At 47.7% G+C, this 21,010-nt stretch overlaps 1 protein-coding gene across 12 annotated transcripts; it reads right to left on the reverse strand.

Annotated features, from left to right (window-relative positions):
- Positions 1-4,659: 4,659 nt before the first annotated feature.
- Positions 4,660-18,477, reverse strand: AKAP8L (A-kinase anchoring protein 8 like). Of its 12 annotated transcripts, none has more exons than XM_069603895.1 (13): positions 18,206-18,477; positions 17,313-17,345; positions 16,486-16,534; positions 14,568-15,027; positions 13,562-13,700; positions 12,559-12,596; positions 12,430-12,463; positions 11,971-12,061; positions 9,979-10,120; positions 9,089-9,194; positions 8,288-8,418; positions 8,089-8,184; positions 4,660-5,455 (listed from the first exon to the last, which is right to left on the reverse strand). In XM_069603895.1, exons 1-13 carry the CDS (start codon positions 18,219-18,221, stop codon positions 5,177-5,179), a joined length of 1,614 nt encoding a protein of 537 aa, XP_069459996.1. In that variant the 5' UTR covers positions 18,222-18,477; the 3' UTR covers positions 4,660-5,176. The 12 variants fall into 12 exon arrangements, with proteins under 12 accessions (XP_069459996.1, XP_069459997.1, XP_069459995.1 ...); XM_069603896.1 differs by having other exon boundaries at positions 11,971-12,058; positions 18,206-18,460; XM_069603894.1 differs by having other exon boundaries at positions 11,971-12,079; positions 18,206-18,460.
- Between the last annotated feature and the right edge of the window lie 2,533 nt (positions 18,478-21,010).

The raw sequence follows: 21,010 nt of genomic DNA on the forward strand, positions 1-21,010 counted from the left end.
ACCGTGAGCACAGAAAGTCAAGGATATCCTTGATATAGGATCCACGAAATTGGATCTTATCCAACAAAAGTGACCACTAAACTAGAAACGTGGGACTGGATAAGAACCCAAGATTATGCTTCAGCTTATAAATCAGCATCAGACCTTTTATTGGTAAGCAGGAAACTTGACACAAGACCATATCAAGAAATTTCGTAATCGTCATTCCTGGCAAACCTTCATGAGCGTGTTTAAATATCATTGCAACATGAGGTTATAGCAATCAGAGGGATTTCGACCTCCTACTTATGTCAGTTCTGTGAGATGTCTGAACAAAAGGAAACTATTAGACATCTCCTCTTGGACTGTAAAGACCTGTAGAAAGAGATCGAGTCATAGGATTCATCTGTTCAAGGACCTCTCTCACTAAGACGAGGAGTTTTGGTGGAATCGTTAATGGGAGGGAATGTACGAGACCATTGCAGTGACTTAATTTCTGCATAATATTGAGCTTACGAGAGCCTAGAACAGTTCACTTTGATTTTCATTTTGCTCCCCCCCTTAGGAACTTTTAGGATCATAAGCCTTTTTCTTTCTTGAAAGATGTTAAGATTTTTTTGTAAAAAAAATGTACGAACATTTTAAATTAAAAAAAAAATAAAGGGTGGCACTGAAGCGGCAAGCCATACACCACTGCTGTGACCTGCAGGGACTAAGCTGCAACAAGGGCCACTGCTGTATGCACAGGTGGGGCAAGCTTGGTGGCAGTAGTAAATATTTAAACAAGAACTTGGACGGCATAAGCAGAAAAGGGTTCTATGTGAACTTGGGTCATTCGGGGAAATTGGTTTGTTGCCCTCGCCAATCGAAAGGGAGTTGGGTTCAGGCCCCCCGAACCCTGAGTGGCAGAGATGCTCTGGGGACGGCAGCAGGTGACAAGTTTGACTGGGACAGTATACCCCTCAGATAATGCAGGTGTCCTAAGGCTAACGCAGGGAGGACAAACCTTCCGTGGAGCCAAAGGTCAAAAGCTCAATTGATCTCGATTTTACTGTAAAAGCCAGGCTGCACAATCCGGACATTGAGTTTCAAGCAGGTGACCGAAAAGAGACCATAGGGATAACTGCCTTGTGGCAGACTAGCATGCTCTTACATTGGGGGCTGAGAAAGGATAGGGACAGAACACTCTGCACAGCACTAACGTCAATAGAAAAAATGCCGCTTTGTGATCCTCGATGTCTGTTCTTGTGTAGTGGAATTCAGCAAGTATTGGATTGTTCAACAAGGACCATGGGCTTGGTTTAAACCGTCGTGGGACAGATTCACCCCACTGATGTGTTGTTGCAGTAGTAATCCTGTACAGTACAAGAGGCACCGCCGGTTCAGACATTAATATGTGCTTCGCTGAGGAGCCAATGGTGCAAAACTACCATCTGTGGGATTATGGCAATGCCGCCAAGTCAGAAATGCCATCTAAACCATGATACTGCAGCGCTGTGGAGGCTCAGTTGGCCTAAAATACCTGGCCTCTGGGACTCGTGTGGACAGAAGTGGCCCACCTCTTTCGCCAGCTCCATAAGCCCCCAAATAGTCAATGGGCAAGGTCTTCCTGTGGTGTGGCAGAGGATGTGGCGCAGGAAGGTGGTCAGAGTGCACCAGTGCAAGTGGGGCCATGTGTTTCAGCAGGAGAGCCAACAGTACTCTGCAAGGCAGTCAGCGATCCCCATGAGTGGCATCCTAGAGCACACAGCCTTAACGACCAGCCAGACAGCCAGAACAGAATGAGTACCCTCAAGCCCAGCAGCTAAATACCTAGGCATAAGCTAAGGCAGTCAGGGTGGGTTCCAGGTCCTAGCCACAGCTCCCCAAGGCGGGCTGAGGAATGTGTCTGCATCCAACAAGAACCAAGCCTGTGCACTCTCCACCCACCCCACCATCGTGGAAGTCCCAGCAGACTCACACGGTGCGCCCAGCCCCCTCTGGAGCAAAGTGTTCCCCAGCTTGCCAGGGGTGGGGCCTGACTAAGCTCTATTGCCCGAAGCCAGAGCCTGGGGTCTCCAGTCTGCTATAATGCCCTTTCCCCAGCCATGGGCACCAAGCAGCCAACGTGGATATGAGGGCCACTTGGACCCGCTGCCAATTTTTCCAGTTACATGGGTGACCGAGCCAGTCATGTTCTTTGCTTCCAATGCATGCTGGAACTTGTAGTTTGTTTTCCCAATGCAGGCTGGGCTTACAAGCCTCAGCACGCAGAGCAAAGAAAAAAGGACTGGCTCAAAGATTTTGCATTAACTGGGAACTTTTGCAGCTGTCTTAACAGCAAGTACCCCATTGATATGCACGTTTGGCCCACCTACAACTCACAGCCACCGTGCTCCGGGCTGGGCCCATTCAGCTCTCAAATTTTGGGAAGCCAGCTGTATCCTTGAGAATTCGTAGCCCCATCGGTGGTCTCTGGAGGCTATGCCACAGCATCATGGAGTTCTGCAGCACAGACTGCAAGGGAGCAAATTGTGCCTTTTTCAGTGCAGCCCCACTTCAAGTTTGATCAGAGAATTGGATACTAAAGTACATGCTTATTGTTAAGTCCAAAGAAGGTGACCAATGACTTGTAACAAAAATAATTGAGGGTGGGGCTGCATGCAGAGCCCCTCTTCCATAGCCGCCATTAAAGGGGTTGCAGCACGACTGCCCAATGAGTTGAGACTGGAGAGCAAGCAAGTAGCTGACTGCCTGGTACCTCTGCTGCTCCAAACTCAGGCTCGATAGTTGGATTCAGCACAGGTTTTGAGCAACTAGATTGGTTGATGCACCCGCAGTGGGTGCCTATATGGTATACAATGATTTAGCTCATACGATTAAAAACCCAACCCTACACCTGCAGGAACTTAGCATTCCAGCAACAGTCAAATCCATCTATGAATTTTGAACCTGCCCCGTGCCACTGAAGGAAGGGCTGAGGTCATCTAAATCAACCTCAGCAATGGTATGCGTGGCGCTATAATTGAAACAAGGAAAATTATATAAAGGGGTTCAGATTAGCAGACATGAGAAATGTACCTGAATTTTAAAAGCATGGGATTTTACACCCTCACCGATGGCAACGCGCCACATTAAGACAGTGCTAGGTTAATACCGGGCTATATAATTGCAAGAAAGAAACAGCAGCCAGTGTTGGTACCAGGGCGTATTAGGACAGTGCTTAGCAAATTTCTATAAATAAAAACATCTTTGGCTAGGCTCATTAACAGTAATATCAGTACATGGTACAAGTGTAAGTGAATGAAGACATGGTTAAGGGCTGGCTGGTTAGGATGGCTACTCTGAAAAAGCCATCTCAAAGAGGCCAGGAAACATGGGAGTGAAAGTGAATTTGTTATGGGACGGGCAGGTAGTGCGTGGGAATCGCCCTAGGGATACCAATGGCGGGTTTAATTAAAAAAAATATATATATTGTGCTCCCTCCCAAGCGTCCATTCCCCATAACAGTTTGTTACAATGCATCAATTACACCATCTTGTGCGTCAAGTCATACACCACCAAGCAATGGAAGCAAATGAAACCTGCAAGCATTGTAGAACAAATGGATATCAATTTGATTCATTGGCATTGCCAGTAGTGCTCTTGCAGGACAAAGTTTGTGTCCTATACAACTCGGGCCAAAAAGTCTGATGGCATAATTTGTAGAGTAACCTAATGCCAGCAGTAGGGAGTCCAAGTCATGCACTGGTGTAAGGCGGGAGCTGAGGTGGACAAGAAAGTATGGTGATGCTTTAAACACCATGCCCACAAGCAGTTCCTATAATTTATGAAAGGGCCTGCTTATTAATACAAAGAAAGCCAAGGTGACCAATTGAAGTCACAAGCCACCAAGCAGATGGGGACGAGCTGGGAAGACTGCAGCTTGGACTGGTCATATTCCGCACAAAAAAAAATTGCTATTACAGAAATCTTTGGCGATTGTGGCGTTATGGCCTTTTCCTTTGAAGGATCGTGTTTCGATCCCCAAAAACTGGCCGATTGTCACAACAACCCCACTTTTGTAGGATTTCAATCCTTTCATTGAGGGGCAAATCAGATGGCACATGCATTGATGTCTAGAATCTGGATTGTTTTGGGAATACATGAAATGTGCATCATGGATGATATGTGGACCTCAAAAGACTAGATCACTTTGCTATCATGTTTGATTAACCACCAGTGGTATATTCTAATAGTTTCAGATAGTAGCATTCAACTTGACTTCCCCACCAGAGTAAAACTATGTTTTGAGCAGTTTACCCTGCCCCTAGCTTCACTATATTCCCAAAAATCATTTTAGAGCCTCGGGGCCACTTGCTCCAGATTAGCCAGTTTCGAGCAACCAGATTGGCTGGCTCGCCTAGAAAGCCACGTACAGGTGTTCAGGCGAGCAGTTTCCATGCTTCTAGGTGCTCCGAATCCAAGTATGCAAATTAAGCTGGGAGACGGCCCGCTTTTCCGCGAGTTAGGAAGTGTGGATATGGAGCAGTAGGCAGCCCTCCCCAAGTGCCGGGATCCTGACGCAGCACCGCTGCAGCCGCGTTATTGAAGGACTAGGTGTGGAAAAGCAAGATAAACCAGCATTTTGAAGTACTCGGCAACAGCTTTGGACCGCGGCACGCTTGTAAACCCGCAGCAAACATGATTCTGCAAAAAATGCACAGTTCAGAAATGCTGCTTATGGATCAACCCGAAGCACCATCTTTTAATTACAGGTATTTCATGTAACAGTACAATGGCAACAACACAGTCTTTTAAAAAAAGAAGACAATAAAAATGGCAGCTAAAGAAACCCCCGATCCTCTCCAAAGCAACCTGCCCAAAAACATTGCCCCAAGAATCAAAACCTGCGTAATAAAAAAATAAAAAAGGTATCTGGTGAAAATTCCACATTTAATATATAAAACTTGGGAAGGGGATTCAACCTTAGTGTAATGGGCATAGTTTTTTGTAGGCATGCGTTAAGAAGAACAGCAATTTCCACTGCAACGCTGCTCCGAAACTCAAGTTACAGCCGAAAATACCCAGTGGTAAAACAAGGACAAAAATGATACATTAAAAGTGTCCAGTAGCAGGATATTCCTTGGGGTGGCTGGTAACTCAAAGGGTGGTAGAATCACAAAACATTTGCTTTTCAAAGTCCACAATTTATCAATTTCACGGTGCCAGTCCATATTTACTCCATAGGTTCAGCCTCTTCACCGCCCTCATCCTCGGCTTCCTCCTCGGGATCTTCCTCTTCCCCAGCTTCTAGGAGCTTCTCCTCTTCCGCAGTAGATTGTTCATTGTTGGATTCCTTTTCAGTTTCATCTTCACCAGCACCTTCCATGCCTTCTTCACATTTACTTTCTTCTGCCGCCTCTGCTCCCGTCTCATCGGCAGTCTTTTTAGCCCCTTCTTCAGTTTCCTCCTTCACCTCCCGCTCTTTTGGATCCTCTGTGAAGGGATTTTCACCCTGCAAAGAAGCATAAATCAGACTTTTAGGCGTATAAAACAATGTATGTGAATTCGGTTCAGTTAACTACAAGCACACAAAAATACGTTTGCACGGACCAAGGTGGAAAAGAGCATCTTTGTGGGACAATACTCAATAACTGAACACTCCGTTGCTCAGACTACTCCGTGGTTGCCAGGAGGTGATGTTTGGCTGTTGCCGGAATGAGTAGTAAAAATAGTGATTTTTAAGTGTGGTGTGCTTTTTTTGCTTCCAGGCCGTTATACCTTCTTTACAAACTTTTGGGAAAGCCTGCACCCCCATTTGGGCAATAAAAAGCAAATCCAAGAGAACTCACTTTAGATCTTCGGCTTGGGGCCCAAGTACAAACGATAACAACCCCCCCCTCTCCATAAGCCCTCTCCCAATACTCTCCGGCAAATCTCCATCTGGGAAGGCCATCTCACAACTTAATCTACATACTAAACCCGATGGCCGTCTCCATGATATGGCATTTGTAACGCGCCTATAGACAAGCGTTTCAAGGTGCCGCAGGGGGGGAAGCGGGGGTGTGACAAGGAGACATAATCCTACTAGGCCAGGTGTCATTCAGATCATGCAAGTGCAAGGGTAGAGGGGAAAGTGCAGTACATGGTTAGTAGAATACAAGGTAACTAATAGGGTCAGCTGGTGGCAAGTGCAAGGTAAGTTCCGGGAGAAGGGGCTGTAGGAAACAGACAGCCCCGTAGTGCAGGTAGGCAGTGCAGGGAAGAGTGGCTGGGCCAAGGACCGAGATTGGTGAGTGGCCCAGTTGCAGATTCAGTGCATGTTCAGTGATTTTAGCAGGGGAGAGAACGCGGAGGCAAAGAGGAAGGTTTTGAGGTGCTTCTGGAACCGGAGATGGTTCTCAAGTTTCAGGGAGACAGGAAGGCTGTTCCAGAGGGAGGTCCCTGCTGCGGAGAGAGAGATCTACCCCCAACTTGTTGCTTGGAGAAGCGGCTGACCTTGAGGTAGTTGGATGTGGATTAGCGAAGAGCTCGAGGAAGATATTTAGGAAGAGAGTTGAAGGTATTTTGGCCCAAGGCCCCAGAAGGCCTTGTGGACAATGCAGAGGGTTTTGTGAAGTCAATCCTCGCAGCCACTGGGAGCGAGTGTAGTGATCAGTACTGGAGAGATGGTCCCTGGGCCTGAGGCCAAGTCTCAGTCCTGTTCTGGATGAGTTGCAAAGGGTGGAGAGTAGAGGCAGGAAGATTTAGATAGAGGCTGTTACAGTAGTCCAGCTTCGAGAGAACCAGGGCTCTGGAGACAGTGAGCTTCTGAGGGAAGGAGAGGAAAGGAAGGATACCTCTGATGGCTTCTGAGCAGCCAGACACAAACTGCTCTCCTGAACAGTCAACCACACCATCCTGCTCAATTTCTACAACTTGGGTTCAGTGTCTGGTTGATCTTGGTCTGATCAACTCCCAGACCCCAAGGTGCCCCCTGCCCCCAACTCCCCTCTACACGTGCTGTTCCCCAGGAGTCCAACTTCTCCTGGGCTCCTCAACCTCTCCCCTGTTCCAACTGTGCTCTGCATAAGACTCGGCTCTCCTTCAGACTACACAATTCAGGAATGGTGTGCCTTCACCACACACTGGCCACCCACGGCCCTCTACCTGGACCTTCATGTGAGACCAAGAACCCGGTTGTCTTCTGCAACACCACCCTCTGCTCACAGCCGACGAAAGAAACAGCTGCACCCACCTCCTCAGAGGTATTCTTCCTTTTCTCACTTTAGCCCTGTTCTCACTAGGCTGGACTACTGCAATAGCCTCTTTCTAACTCGGCCTGCTCCAATATTCACCCTTTGCAAATAATCCAGAAAAGGACTGCGGACTTGACCTTGGCCTAAAGCTCAGGATCGTATCTCTGCAGCCCGGATATCTCTCCACTTGCTCGATTTGGCTGCAAGGATCAAGTTCAGGACTGCTGCCCCCCCCCCCCCCCTGCGCAAACTGTTTACGTGGCCACCCACTGAACTTACGGGGCCAGGCTCCTGCACTACCAGTTGCCTTGCACCGCCTCAGCTTCCCAAACACTTCGTGGCCGTATCTGCAACCACACAGCCCGGACTCTGCAATGGAATGCGTGAGGACTGCCATTCTCCCCTCCCCCAGCACTTGCATGATCTTGGACTAGTAAGGCCATTGTATTGTCCTCCTGTCTTGTCACGCCTAGAAAAACTGTACAAGTGTTCCATCGTTTTAAATGTGTAAAAGGTTTATGAATGTAGACCATTAATCCCATTAACCACAGTTTTGGTCCTTTTCTATGAACTTTTGGGAACCATTTTCTCGTTGGCTACTGTTCCTGTAGCAACTGGGGCAAAGTACATTACAAAATAAAGTAATTTGCAGATAGATTCCTGAATCGGCTACTGCTAAACACTTAAGAGCCAGGCCAGACCCCCTGGCTCGGCCCTACCCATGAACCCCCCCAGGCTCTCCCGCAGCCCCATGTTGAACACAACTGGTATGCCAAGCATGAAAATATAATCCCTTCAATTCACATAAGCGCAAGACTATTTCAGGACAACAGTTCAGCAGGAGAGCAATTTACAAATGACTTATATCTAACTAACATGCATTAGCATTTAGGAGTTTACATAAACTTACCTTCAGATACCTCTCCAGCTTTTTGCTGATCATTTTATTATTGAGGATGCTTTTGGCTACTACTAAAGAGGACTTCTTAGATTGCTCCATCATTGCCTACGAAAGAGGAAATATAAGTGGGTATGTGGAACGGAAATTAATGTCATTAGCTCAGAATAAAGGGCAGCAACAGTCAACCAAATTACACCTAGGAGCCTACCTTTCTATTTTGGTTATGCTCAATCGACTTGAGATGTTTTTGAAGAAGTCCAAACTGCATAGGAATGAAGAGATCGCATGCAGTACAGTGCGCTGCCTCCACTTTCTTGATAAAGTGGTCCATGCCAAGGTCTGAAACGTGACATTACAATTTTCAATGTGTGAAAGTGACAAATGCTATAAGTGAGAGGTTTTCTGGTGAAAGCTCATGCCAGTCATACAGTTTCCCCACTCATTTGGCACACCATAGCAAATGGTTATGCTGGTTCTAACCAGAAAAAATTCAACGAAGCAGCGGGCATTAAGCAATCAGGAAAATCTGGCTGCAGGTTTGGAAAGGGAGGTAGATTAGTATATTGACTGTATAGCATATTTTGCTATCAGCCAGTTTTGATTCCAACATCACTATACAATTTGAATAGCAGAACTTTAATCACAGAAGCCTACCAATCACTTAAATCGTCATGCCAGTTTATTGAACAGTTTAAAACTCTGCCAGAGACCACAACATTAAGACAATCCCTGCAAGATTGTAGAATGCGGCTGCTGGATGCAAGAGAAAAAAAGTAATACAGTGCTGCATGTGACTAGCCCCAGTTAAGCAAGATCAGGCTCCTGGTCAACCTACTTGTATTCGTAAAAGCTACAGCACTGGGGCAAACCATTCCAACATGACAGGAGGCAATTTGAAGGTTCATAAGGGGTAACATACACGTGGTCTAATAAGATTATAGTTAACTACCGTTGGGTTGGAGTTTAGCGACAGAACGTAACCAAGCAAAATATTGGATACATGCCCCACCTTGCGTTAGATCCTGGTCTCTATAAATCTGCTGGATTGCTGCATTAAGATCCTCAACTGATTTGCGACGCTCTTCTGTCTTTTTATGCTTGTTGGAAACATATTCCTGTTGATAAAAAGCATGCAACGATTGTACCATTTTGTACAGCTGTACACATTCTGGATAAAGATTTTAAACATGTTATGCATACTGAATAAAACTCAGCTACTAGCCAACACTGTAGATCTGAAAGACCCAAAATGTATAGCAAGGGCCAACCCAGTGTCAGTGGAAGCAAGGGGGCTAACTGGGTTATGGAAGCACTAAAATATGCCTAGGCCAGTGGCCGCAACAAAAAGGGGAAAAAAAAGTTTGAGACGGGGCAACACAAGGGGTCGAAAGCAACATAAAGTGGCACAGGGAGCAAAAAGGGGGCGGGGGGACTTGGGAAGTGTGGGGACCACTTAAGTTTCCTTTTTCTCTACCACTGCCCAGAAACGCAAGTGTGGGAGCAGCAAAGAGATATGGCAAAGTGAGCCTGTGCCCGAAGAGGTGTTAAGCACAGCATACCACAAGTGTCCCTGCATGTCAATGAGTAGGTGGGGTGGGACGAAGTCGGACCCGGAACTCAAAGGCGAGAGTACTACCGCACCGACGGGAGAGTGCCTTTTTTTTTTTAATAACTGGAGCTTCCAATGGGCACGCACCGATCAAGAGGGGTGGCAGAGCAGAGAGCCTTGCCAGTGACCAGGGTCAGGCTCTCGCCAAGCTATACAGTAAACAGTGGCTCTGCACAAACTTTTTATTCGGCATGAGTTAAATATCGCCAATCAACGACGGTGCACATCGACAGCAGCCGTAACAAAATACAAAGCGGTTGAAGTACAACGCCAGCACACAACTAACATACCTGGAGAAATTCTGCCGTTTGCTTCGGGAGCTTCGTCCCCACAAAATTGAAGTGGTCACTGTGAAACTTGCTTTCCAGGTGGTTCTTCATTTCATCATCATAGTAAGTGCGGAACTTGCACAGCGAGCAAACATACTGAATCCTGGTAGTATAAAGTAGATTGGTAATAAGTACGCTGCAAAATCGCAAATCAACCACAAACTAACGGGCGACTAAACCGAATGTCTACATTCACCCAAGTTCTACTCCACTTTTCTCCTCAAAAGACTGAGCTGGAAGTTGTGGATTTCCAATGCCAAAGGAGTTAATGCCCAACACATGATGTACCAATCAAACTCTGATCAAGTTCCCCACCCAAATAGGGGAACTGTCAAAGCAGCAATGTATGCGACAAGAGTGATGCAGACCACATTAGTTAAGGGAATCTGAACACATAGGATCCCATAGGATCCAGCAACTACGATTGCCCCCACCGCCCACGCCCCATATGCCCCGCAAGCCTCATAATTGGTGCAAAGACATTGCACCATATTTCCCACTGCCTTACAACAGAACACTGGCATTCACCCCAGCCAGGACACTCCAACACCGTCTGAATCACTTAAGTAGAGCCCCAACAGCAGGACACTTCAAACACATGCTCCAGTGGGATGCTCCCTCCCCAACGGCCAGGTCATGCGACGCACTTACAGAACAGGAAACATTCTATTGCTACGCTCCAGAAGAATAAAATCTACCAAATTCTTCTAGTGGATTATGCCCGTTTAAATAGTATAAACAAAAAAAATGTCTCGAAGGCTTAGAATGAAGTGTCTGGGGCAACCATCCAACCATAGCAAGCCAGCACTGTGGATGCAGTTCCAGACAGGATTTTCCCTAGTTATGACAGTTACTCAGAAGACAAAGAATCAGTCGACCACTATGCCGAAAGCAATCTGCCCCCGCCCCCCACTTACAATTCTCCTGGTCAATGTGGTTCGAATATTGCACACTAGCAACCCCGGAAGGGTTATAGGTCCACAGGAAGCTCGGAACGCAGGCCAGAGTTCCTAGCTGCTGCTTGCATGCAGCTCACACACGCAGATCATAGGCTGGTGCTAATCTAAGGCTGTGTTTGAAAGGTGGTAAAAATAAATCCTCCTGTGACCCAACATGCTTCCCTTCCCCAGTCAAATTTGTGTTGACGTTATGGTCACTGAAAAGTGACCAGCGAATTAGCACTGGTAAATCTAATACACAAGATGTGTTTAGTGATCTCCGATGTATAGCATGCATAGGTATTGAGGCAGGTACTGGTGAGGCTTATTATGATAGGCATAGTTCCATACAGGCACATGGTGAAGCGGTATAACCAAAACACAACCAGGTGGCCTCTCTTCCGAGCAGGCAATTGGGTGGTAGGACAGGGAAGTACCTAGGGTTGATGGCAGGAAATCAGGATTAAGTGAATAGTGAGTTTAGGGCTTTGCAAAAGATCCAGTAAGATTTCTCTCCTCTCAGGGAGGGAGGTTGCTCCAAAGCTTGGCTGCAAAGTTTGGAAAGCTCGAGCCTCCAGTGTTGCATCTTTTTGACTATAGGCATCAGGAGTCTGAAGGGGTTCTAGTGGGTCTGGAGTGGGCTTTTTGGGTAGGTAGGGGGTGTTGTGTTGGACAGACACTTGTGGGTTATGGAGCAGTTTTTGAAAATGTTCTCGTGGGAGCCAGTGTGCATCTCTGCTAGCTCTTAAGATGTGCTCTTTTCGGGATGTTCAGGGCAGTTCAGAGTGCCTTGTTCTGGATTACAAGAAGTTTTTCCTGGACGAGGTGCCATTGGTGATGCAATCACTGATCAACACCATAAATGGTAAGCCACCCAGCGTTAAGTGACCAGAGGGTTCTAGCACTAACATTCATCGCATTGGAGACATGGGCACAGTAAATATTGAATGTGCTTATGCTGATCTACTTCCCAATGAAATCCACTCCTGTTGCAAGCCCAAGTAAAACAGACTACCTTTCCACCATGCGGTCACGCTGCCTCTTCTTTTGCCGATCCTGTATTTTCTTCCCAGCCTGAAATTTGCGTTTAACTTCGCTGATCTCTTCTTGCATTGTTAAGGATCCTGCAAAATAAAATATGTCTGTCACTCAAATAGTGACAGTCACCTGAAGCACAGAATATGCACAAGCTGATATTTAACCCCAATCTGTAGAACGTGTAACGCGCAAAATCGAAAACAACCAGGGGATAACGGTACAATCTGCACCTCCGCATCTTGGGGGGGGGGGGGGGTGGGATGGGAGACGGGGTTCGGGTCGAAAACCAAGGTCTCGCAAAATTGACAGTACATGTGCTTGTCCTGGAAAAATTTTACAAACTGTTTCTGGGAAGGCAACATCGCATGATTCCCATATACAAGTCACCTGCAGTTTACAAACACAACATGGTACAAACCATCATTAAACACCTCACCTTTATCGTTTCCAGCTTCAACTTTCCCTTCAGCCTAGAAAAAAAAATAAAAATCAGTGGTCAACTTCTAAATCCCAGAGGTTTAACAGGTGATTCCGCACCCACGTTACCCAGTTTTAAACCACTTACATCTGTTGCCACCTCTGCCCCGTCTTCAGGCTTCTCTTCTAAAAGAGAAACAAACAAAAAAAACATGTGTTATATAGCTGCTGACAAACAGGAAAAAGTAAACCCAGCAAGAGATTGAGTATATGGAATCATTTGCAAAAGACGTGTTGATAATCTCGGCCGTATGCAGTAGTCACTGAAGACAACTTTCCAGCTTTAGTCTCTAGCGAAAGTGACATCAAAACCTAGCAATTCACTAAGCAGCCATCCGCCCAGCAACACACATTGGTGCAGCCCAAATAATGGAAACCCGACGCCCAACCGATCAGCCGATGGACACACAAGCAGTGTATGGAACACATCCACGCTCGGGGGGGGGGGGGGGGGGGGGGGCTCAACTAGCAAACAAGAACTAAAGTCATGGATTGATAAAATTGGATTGTCCCGCCACTACTAGGCTTTTGGCAACTAACCTAGCACCAGTCTGCATAAGGACACCACCACAGTAGAAGTTACCATAAAGCCGATCTGACCTTTTAATCAGCAAACCCCAATACAGTTGAGGACTCATCGCCCCGTAACGTAACTGAAGTAGCACCACACTGAAAAGCAGTACACTTATTTTAAAGCTTGTATTCCTTGTTAAACTTAGAAGTGTCTAAAAGGGTACCAGTCTCTGAAGTCCCCCCAAAGAGTGCCAGTACTTCCAGCTAGCCACAGCATCCCAAAACACCCCCCCCCCCCCAATTCAAAACGTCCAATAGGAGTTGGCACTCCAAAACAAGACACCAAAAAACCCTCTAATTTAGCCCAAGGGACTGCAAACCATGGCTAAACCCACAAAGTCCACATAAATAAGACCTACCCATGCCGAGATATATATATACACACACACACACTAAGAAATCAGATTTCACAAAGCAGTGACCTTATTACACTTGAATGCGATTGAGGGACATTCTGGCCAGGCTGTGATGGAGGCGAGTAAATGGAAGTCACCAGGGACAATACGTGGACAACCAACCTGCAGTAGCATCGCCACCCTCTTCATTTTTAGCCACTTTAGACTCTGGTTCGCCTGTTGTGTTTGTCTGTTTGCGTTTCTTTGCAGCAGCGCCTTGATTCTTCATTTTTTTCTTCTGTTGCGTTTGCTGCGGCTGCGTCTAAAGGGAACAAAGGGTTATCTACCAGTAGATGTATTTTAGAAACCGCAAGCAAAACTGAGGGACAAGGATTGCCAAAGAAGTCGTCATCCTCGCCATCTTAAGTAGAGCGCACATTAAAGCAAGACCGGCGGCAACACATTTCATTTGGCTAGCCCTCTGTTGATATGCCTGGCAACAGGCCTCATTGGGTTACCAGGGGTTTATAAAGACATGGGGCCAATTATCCATCTTCTCAGATCATGAAGAAGCACCAACCATTGAGACTAAAACCAGGGGAATGCAATGGTTGCAGTAGATAGCATTAACAATATCCAAGCATTAACAATATCCAATTCTCAACTGGCACAGCAAAAAATCTGCTAAATCAATAAAAATGGAACCTTGAACGTGGGTTAATGGAATTTCAAGGTATCCAAATGTAATTACGTAACCACAGCGTCACACATCCATAAGAAAGAACTACATTTGTACAAGTAGCAACTCTAGCAACTCTCATTACAACTTATATTGAGCTCAGCACTCTTCACTACTTAAGGGGTTATGGCGATGCTCGGGCGTCGTGTTTCATACATGTACAATTTGGGGTTAAGAGGGGAAATCAGTTTCTGGATTTCGGTTGTTGGGTACAGGTGAGATCGATAATTAGACACTGGACGACTATGCATTTGAAGGGACTCCACAAACAAGGTACTTTAAAATTCAATCGTGTGGGTTAAGACTGACCTGGCCCTGGGGAGGGCCATCACATTTCGCCTCATTTCATCGAGGGGAGTGGCACTCTCAGCCCAAGACAGCAACTGCTGAACAGTGCATAGTCTGTACATGAAGTAAAATGGGAGTGGAGAAGGCACAGAGTGTACTTACTTTGTCTCCGTCCCACACTTTGACGCTTTTCCTCGGCCGTGTTTTGAAGCCACCTCCTCCGAAGCGCCTATTCCCAGGGAAACCTCTCATTCCCTGGAACATGTTGATCTCAGGGTAAGCTTTCTGGGAGAAGAGGGATGGGGGCCGGGGGGAACCAGAGGCGCCAGAGCCCCACCCGCCCATTGGCTGTTGTGGCTCATTCCATTGTCCGCTCAAGCGCCCGGGAAACGACGCCATGGGTCTGTTTTTTCGCCCGTCTCTGCCCCAGTTCTGACCCCGTTGGCCAAAGTTGCTCCGTGCTCTTGTCTGGATCTGGTCCCTGCGGTTCCCGTAGGGGCTGTCATAGCGACCTTCATAGGCATTGTCCGTGTCTTGAGCCTCACTGTAATCATAGCCGGATCTGTAAAGATCACGGTCAGTCAGTGAAGACCTTGAGTCGTAGGACTCATAGGATTCATACCTGCAAGAGTCGCACAGCAAGCAAGGATCCAATCAGTAGCAAATAAGGCAACCATATAAAGAGACTGCCGAGATAGGGCAGTAATAAATTAAGCAAAATACATGAAAACTTTACTGCTACAGAAAAAGGTTGTCACCAATCTTTCATATCAACAAGGTTCAGGTTTCACTCAACATGGGAGTTTGTCCTTGAGTGATTAAGTGGTTGGAGGGTGATGGAGAAGGCTAGGTATTATTAAAGTATTTGGGCAGAAAGGAGTCGGTCATCTGCCCATGGGCAGTCCCAGTGTTACTACAGTTAGGTGACAGGCCTGAAAAAAACTGAAAGAAATACAAGTTTCTCCTAGCACCCATGTAAAGGTAATTTATCCCGCCGCGTCAGGTACCAATACAATCAGGACTGTTTACTCCATTGGAGAACCCATGTAAACAATCTAGGTATGGGCAAGATAAACCCCAACCAATAATCCCACTCTACATGCTCAATATCCAATTTGGGTATTGGGTAGAACAGGATTCATGAGCCCAGCTATTGTCCACTCAGTCCCGACAATATACTAAGCATTTAAGAGTTTCTTCCCATGGTTACAATAGTAAACCAAATTACCCCATCGCCATAGTATTAACTGGGCGCTCTCTTACATTCCCTGGGGACTTTACCATTGCACTCAGTGAACGATGGGGGGAAAAACAGTTTCCAAGCCAAGGACAGAAAATTGGAAAGAGAATGTTTTTTTCAAACAAGTAAACAAATCGTAGTCTCAAAACGACAGGCTCTGGGAACAATTACGATACTTGCATGAAGAAAAAATGCTGCCAAGTAAGCATACAGCCACAAATGTCGCTAAGAGAATAATATACAGCATACACAATTAGTGCCATAGCTTTGCCCCTAAATCAGACGCAAACTATGGAGAAGGAAAATATAACACATGCACCCCTAATATAAGTACTCCAATGACTTGCATGTGACGCCACTAAAACATCACTGATACATTCGAATCAAAGTCATCTGTACGCAACCAGGTACGCATCAATACACCACACAGGATTCCCCCCTGGAAAGTCAGGACATCTAAAACCATTATATTACACACACAAAAGAGTCTCGTTGCTCTCAAACAATTGACTGACATCAAATCGGCGGATTTACTAAACTATTGTATTAATATCTCGCTCACGGTGGTTAGGACACGTGCCCCGAGGGGCACACGTGCAAGCCCAGCCACACAATATTGCACCGTGGCACAATCTGACCCCTAGAGTATGAGCACAAATAGAAATGCGAGGTCCAGTTATGTAGTCTACTGAACAATGTCATCAATTATATTGGCTGTAGAGTAGCAAATAATTCTAAAAAATGGCTTCCGTTGGTGGTAATTTATATACATATTCTATGCACGATTGGTACACAACCTACATAACTACCCATGCCTTGTTTTTGCATCAATAAGCATACCCATAATTGCCTGCACTGGCACCGTTATCCTGTTCATATCCGCCATAGCCTAAAAGATGGAAGAAAAAAAAAAAAAGCAGTTGAAATGTTTTCACAAATGCAAACAAACCCGTACCTAAACTAGAAAACGTCCTTGGTAAGGCATCGCGCTGCTAAAGAAACTAGCTCCATCATTGCATACTGAACTTTTCTTGGTACACATCTTTGACCGGGGGCTCCGTTTGATAATTGGACAATGGGGAATCAGTATTCCCCAGATTCGGAGGGGGGGTATCCCGCGAAAACTCATACATCCTTGAAAAACGGCGTGTGTGTAACGTTTTTGGTCTACGAGGTTTAGTGACGCTGGTTCAGAGACACACAATAGCGTGGTTTAATCGCGTTTACATACTAGCTCGTCTCCAACAAGAAAATGTATGGAGATGGAAACCATTCGCAGTCTAATAAAACCGTCTCTTTTTTGAGACATTTGTTCATCTGCTGGGATGACGGATCATTTGTGGTAGCGTTTGATTGGCTCTAAATTTGACAAAATAAACCCACATGAACGATTTATATCGCGTGCCCACCATAACCCGTTTTTGAAAGGGTACGAACCGTTCAGGGCACCCACCCATGACCGATACGGTGCCTAGTTACCCGGCCCACCACCGAGACACACCAGAGCGTCTCGACAACAGCCACTCCCAGGCAGCGTTCCACCGCACGGACTAGTACCGCATGCGCCTCGTGCCACGGCTCCTAATAGAATGACTTGGTTAAACCAAGACAAAGCAACCCAGAACAAAAACAAGGCAGCATTTAAGAGACAACTAAAACTAACTCACCTCGGTTTCCAGCGGCGGTCCAGGTCCCGTAACCTGGAAAATAAATACCTACGTCAGGACAGACAAGCCATGTAAATCCGCACTACTTTTTTTGTATACGAAGGCATTGAGCATTTCGCGTGTAGTTTTGAGAACCCCCCCCCCCCCACACCTTGGGGGTTTAGTGATACATCTCATTTCCAAGGAGATGCGCTGCATGCAATACAGGCCTGGATGCACGGGAGCGTCTTTGGAGGAGGCTTTTGTCTACAGCCAGTGAAGGCAGATGGCCTGTAGAACGGGGGAGGGGGCACATCTGCGTCACCGACTAGTATGACAAAAGCATGTTGGTAACTGGAAGCGAGAAGCTAACAGTCGGTAATCAGAGTGGCCCACGAATATTTTACTCCCGTTTCACCAGTCCATCGTGGTGGGTAGCATTGGAATAGCGTTACACATCTGAACCACAAAAACGCCCCCCCCGAACCGAGAACTACGACATAGACGCCACGCACATCAAAAAAAGTGTCACTCCTTCGCTAAGAAAGCAACTGCCCACCTTGTTACGACACAACATCGCAATCCCCAGGCAGAGTATAGGCCGGGCCCCGCCATTTTGTGAGTACGTACGCGCGCGTTTCCAACAGTGGAGGCGACCTATGCAATAAAGAACAAGCACGCTCTCGCCTCCACACAAGACGGCGAAAGTCGAACAGGAGACGAGGTTTCGGCACGCACCGGGGCAGGCTACAAGATAGGAATTCGTGAAACGAGTCCCTTCCATAGGCCCAACATGGTGTTACAACGAAGAACTCGCGCTATCGCTCGTGAGGCCCGCAAAACATACAGCGCTGCGTGGAATCAGGCGAAAGACACAACCCGCAGGCGAACAGTAACAATACTAAATAACGCACCCGAATAATTGGCCATTGTAGCAGCTGGTGTTAATGCTCCTTCCTTCTTGGTGCACAGCGTGTCCGCGAGAGGCTGCGTCTCACCCCTCTACCAAGCGTTAAACGGCAAAAGAAACTCCACCCATCAAGGGCCTAGGAGCAGTTTGCAGTCCTCATTGGTTGCTGCTGCCTTCACTTAAGTATATTAACGCCCTCAACAGGACGTGATGTTTCCTGGGCGGGAAGGAACGGATCTACGCCCATCCAGCTCTCGCGCAAAGGTTCAGAAATATGATATGCTCGCGCCTCATTGGTTAACTGTTTGCAGTTTCTAACAGACTGCAGTTTCCGGTTTAAAATGGCCGTTCGGGTTCCCACGGTCCGAAGGGCCTAGCAAAATGGCCGCCAATGAGAACGGGAAGTCTGGGAGCTTCGGCAGACACATTCGGCAGCCACGTTAATCTTCGGGGTCACCGTTTACCAGTACGGGTGAAAACACCCGATTTCATTTCGTCACCAGGGCGGGTGTTACTGACTTAAAATTGTAAAACAAACCTAACATCATAAAATGAAACAATAAAGAACATGCGTTTAAAATGGTGATGGAATGGCTAATCTACTTTATCTAACATACTTTTTCAACCACACCTGCACTTTCCTCGCCCTTCAAGATTTATCAACACCATCTCTGTTCCTCTGGCCCTCATGAACACTAACCCCCACTCCACCAGCCATACACATCAACCAAATAGCCTCCCATATCGCCAACTACTGTCTGTTATATGGCCACCCGTGCCTCGGGCGGGCCACACGCATGCATGCACACAAGCACTCATACAGAGAGGCACGGGACGCGTGGCTGCCTGTTGCGCGTCCGGCGGCAACTGCCCGCACGGTCGCCGTTTATTCAACTGCGCATGCGCGGGCCCAACCGAGGCTCGCTCATGCGCTATGCTACACTGGGACATCACATCCCTTCTTTTTTTTAACAACAAAACAACATAACATTATGGTGCAGCACCAAACATAACTGGTAACACATGAACGGGATCCCACCCGCCACTGTTGACGGCCCATTGCAATCTCGGCTCAGTCTCCTGAGTCCAGGACATAGTCCTTGGGATGAGCAGGCAGTCTCCGGCCACTGCGCATGGGATACCTTGCAGTGACCGTTGGTGTTCCAGGGGCCCTGTCCCCAGAAGGGGCGACGGCACCAGTGGGATCATCAATCGGACCCTCGGGGACTGCCTCCTGGCTAGGCCCAATCTCCTGACCCACAGTATCTGTTGCCGTGTCCACTTTTTTGAAAAAGGATCTGTTGCGGGTGACCGTGCCGCTTTCACAGGCCGCCATCACCATGGTCCCTTTCACATGGGTGACTTTCCACGGGTGGGGCTCATATGGTAAAGATAGCTTGCCCACAGGGTGTATGTTCCGGATGAGCACAGAGTCCCCCACGCACACTTCCTTGTCTTGCAGACCTCGTCTCTCGCTTTCCTTCTGATTGCGCGTGGCGCGCTCTTCTCAAACCTTCTCATTGTCTATGACGCCTGGACTCCTCCCCTCAACTTCCGGTATCATTCCCCTTGGGCAGCGCCCAAACAGCGCCTCCGCAGGGGCAACCCCCGTGGACTGGTGGGGCGTGGTTCGGTACTCTCGCAAAAATTCCACGAGCTTCGTCGGAAGGTCGTCACCCCTATTGGCAGAAATCCTGAGTACTTTGTTTAAAGTACGCATTAGCCTTTCGGCCTCTCCGTTGGCGCGGGGCCATTGCGGGGATACCTTGCAGTGATGTATCCCCCTTTCCCGGAGATATTGGGCAAACTGGCTGCCGGTAAATGGCGGTCCATTATCAGAGCAAAGTATCTCCGGAAAGCCATGTGTGGCGAACATCTTGTCCAGGGCTCTCGTGGTAAACTCAGTCGCCGTCGACTCCACCACATCCACCTCCGGGTACCTAGACCATTGATCCACGGCCACCAGGAAATACATGCCACGACCCGTCGAGCCGAAATCCACGTGGACAGTTCCCCACGGCTTCTCACTTCGCTCCATCGAGCTTATAGGCAGGGCTTTGTTTCCTGGGGTCGCCGCCTGACATGCCAGGCACCTTCTCACGAAAATCTCAACCCTTCCCTCCAAATCCGGAAACCACACCTTAGGCCGTAGTCTCGCTTTGGTCTTGACAACCCCTTGATGCCCGATGTGTGCTAGCTCCAACACCCGCATCCTTAAGGCCTGTGGGATCACGATTTGCCGCCCTCCGAGGATCACTCCATCATCCGAAATAGAGAGCTCATCCCTGACCCGCCAGAGTGCCTGAAGATCCCTTTGGGCTTCCGGCTGACGTCGGGAGTTGTTGCGCAGCACCTCTCTCCAATCTCCACTCCTTACTGCTGCTTTGATTATGCCAAAGACCTCATCCTTGGAGGACTCAGTCGCAATGGCTAGCCTCGTCAGCGCCACTGGTAGCGTCCCATCTATCACATGACAGAGCAGCCCTTGGCAGTCCGACACACCGCCGTCCTTGTCGATGTTCTCCGAATTCGGGTGACGTGAGAGATAGTCCTCTGGGTTGTTGGTGCCCGGTCTATATATCAGTCGAACCCCATACTCCATCAGGGCCAGCATCCACCTCTCAATCCTGGGTGGTGGCTTCAACGACACACCCGCTAGGATGGGTAGCAGCGGCTTGTGGTCTGTCACCCCTACCACGGGCTTGCCCTGGATGTAGAGGCGAAAATGGTGACAGCCCCACAGGATGGCCAGTGCCTCCCTCTCAATTTGCGAATATCGCCTCTCGGTGTTGGAGAGAGCCTTGCTCGC

The sequence above is a fragment of the Ambystoma mexicanum genome, chromosome 3q (genome assembly GCF_040938575.1).
Source record: "Ambystoma mexicanum isolate Mex_15411 chromosome 3q, UKY_AmexF1_1, whole genome shotgun sequence".
NCBI lineage: Eukaryota > Metazoa > Chordata > Amphibia > Caudata > Ambystomatidae > Ambystoma > Ambystoma mexicanum.

What these genes read in the sequence shown, in the direction of transcription:
- AKAP8L (XM_069603894.1), bottom strand. An exon ending in AAGTGTGGGACGGAGACAAA is followed by an intron (nt 13,701 to 14,567) that starts GTAAGTACACTC and finishes TGTTCCCTTTAG; the next exon opens with ACGCAGCCGCAGCAAACGCA. An exon ending in AGCTGGAGAGGTATCTGAAG is followed by an intron (nt 5,456 to 8,088) that starts GTAAGTTTATGT and finishes GCTTCTTTGCAG; the next exon opens with GGTGAAAATCCCTTCACAGA.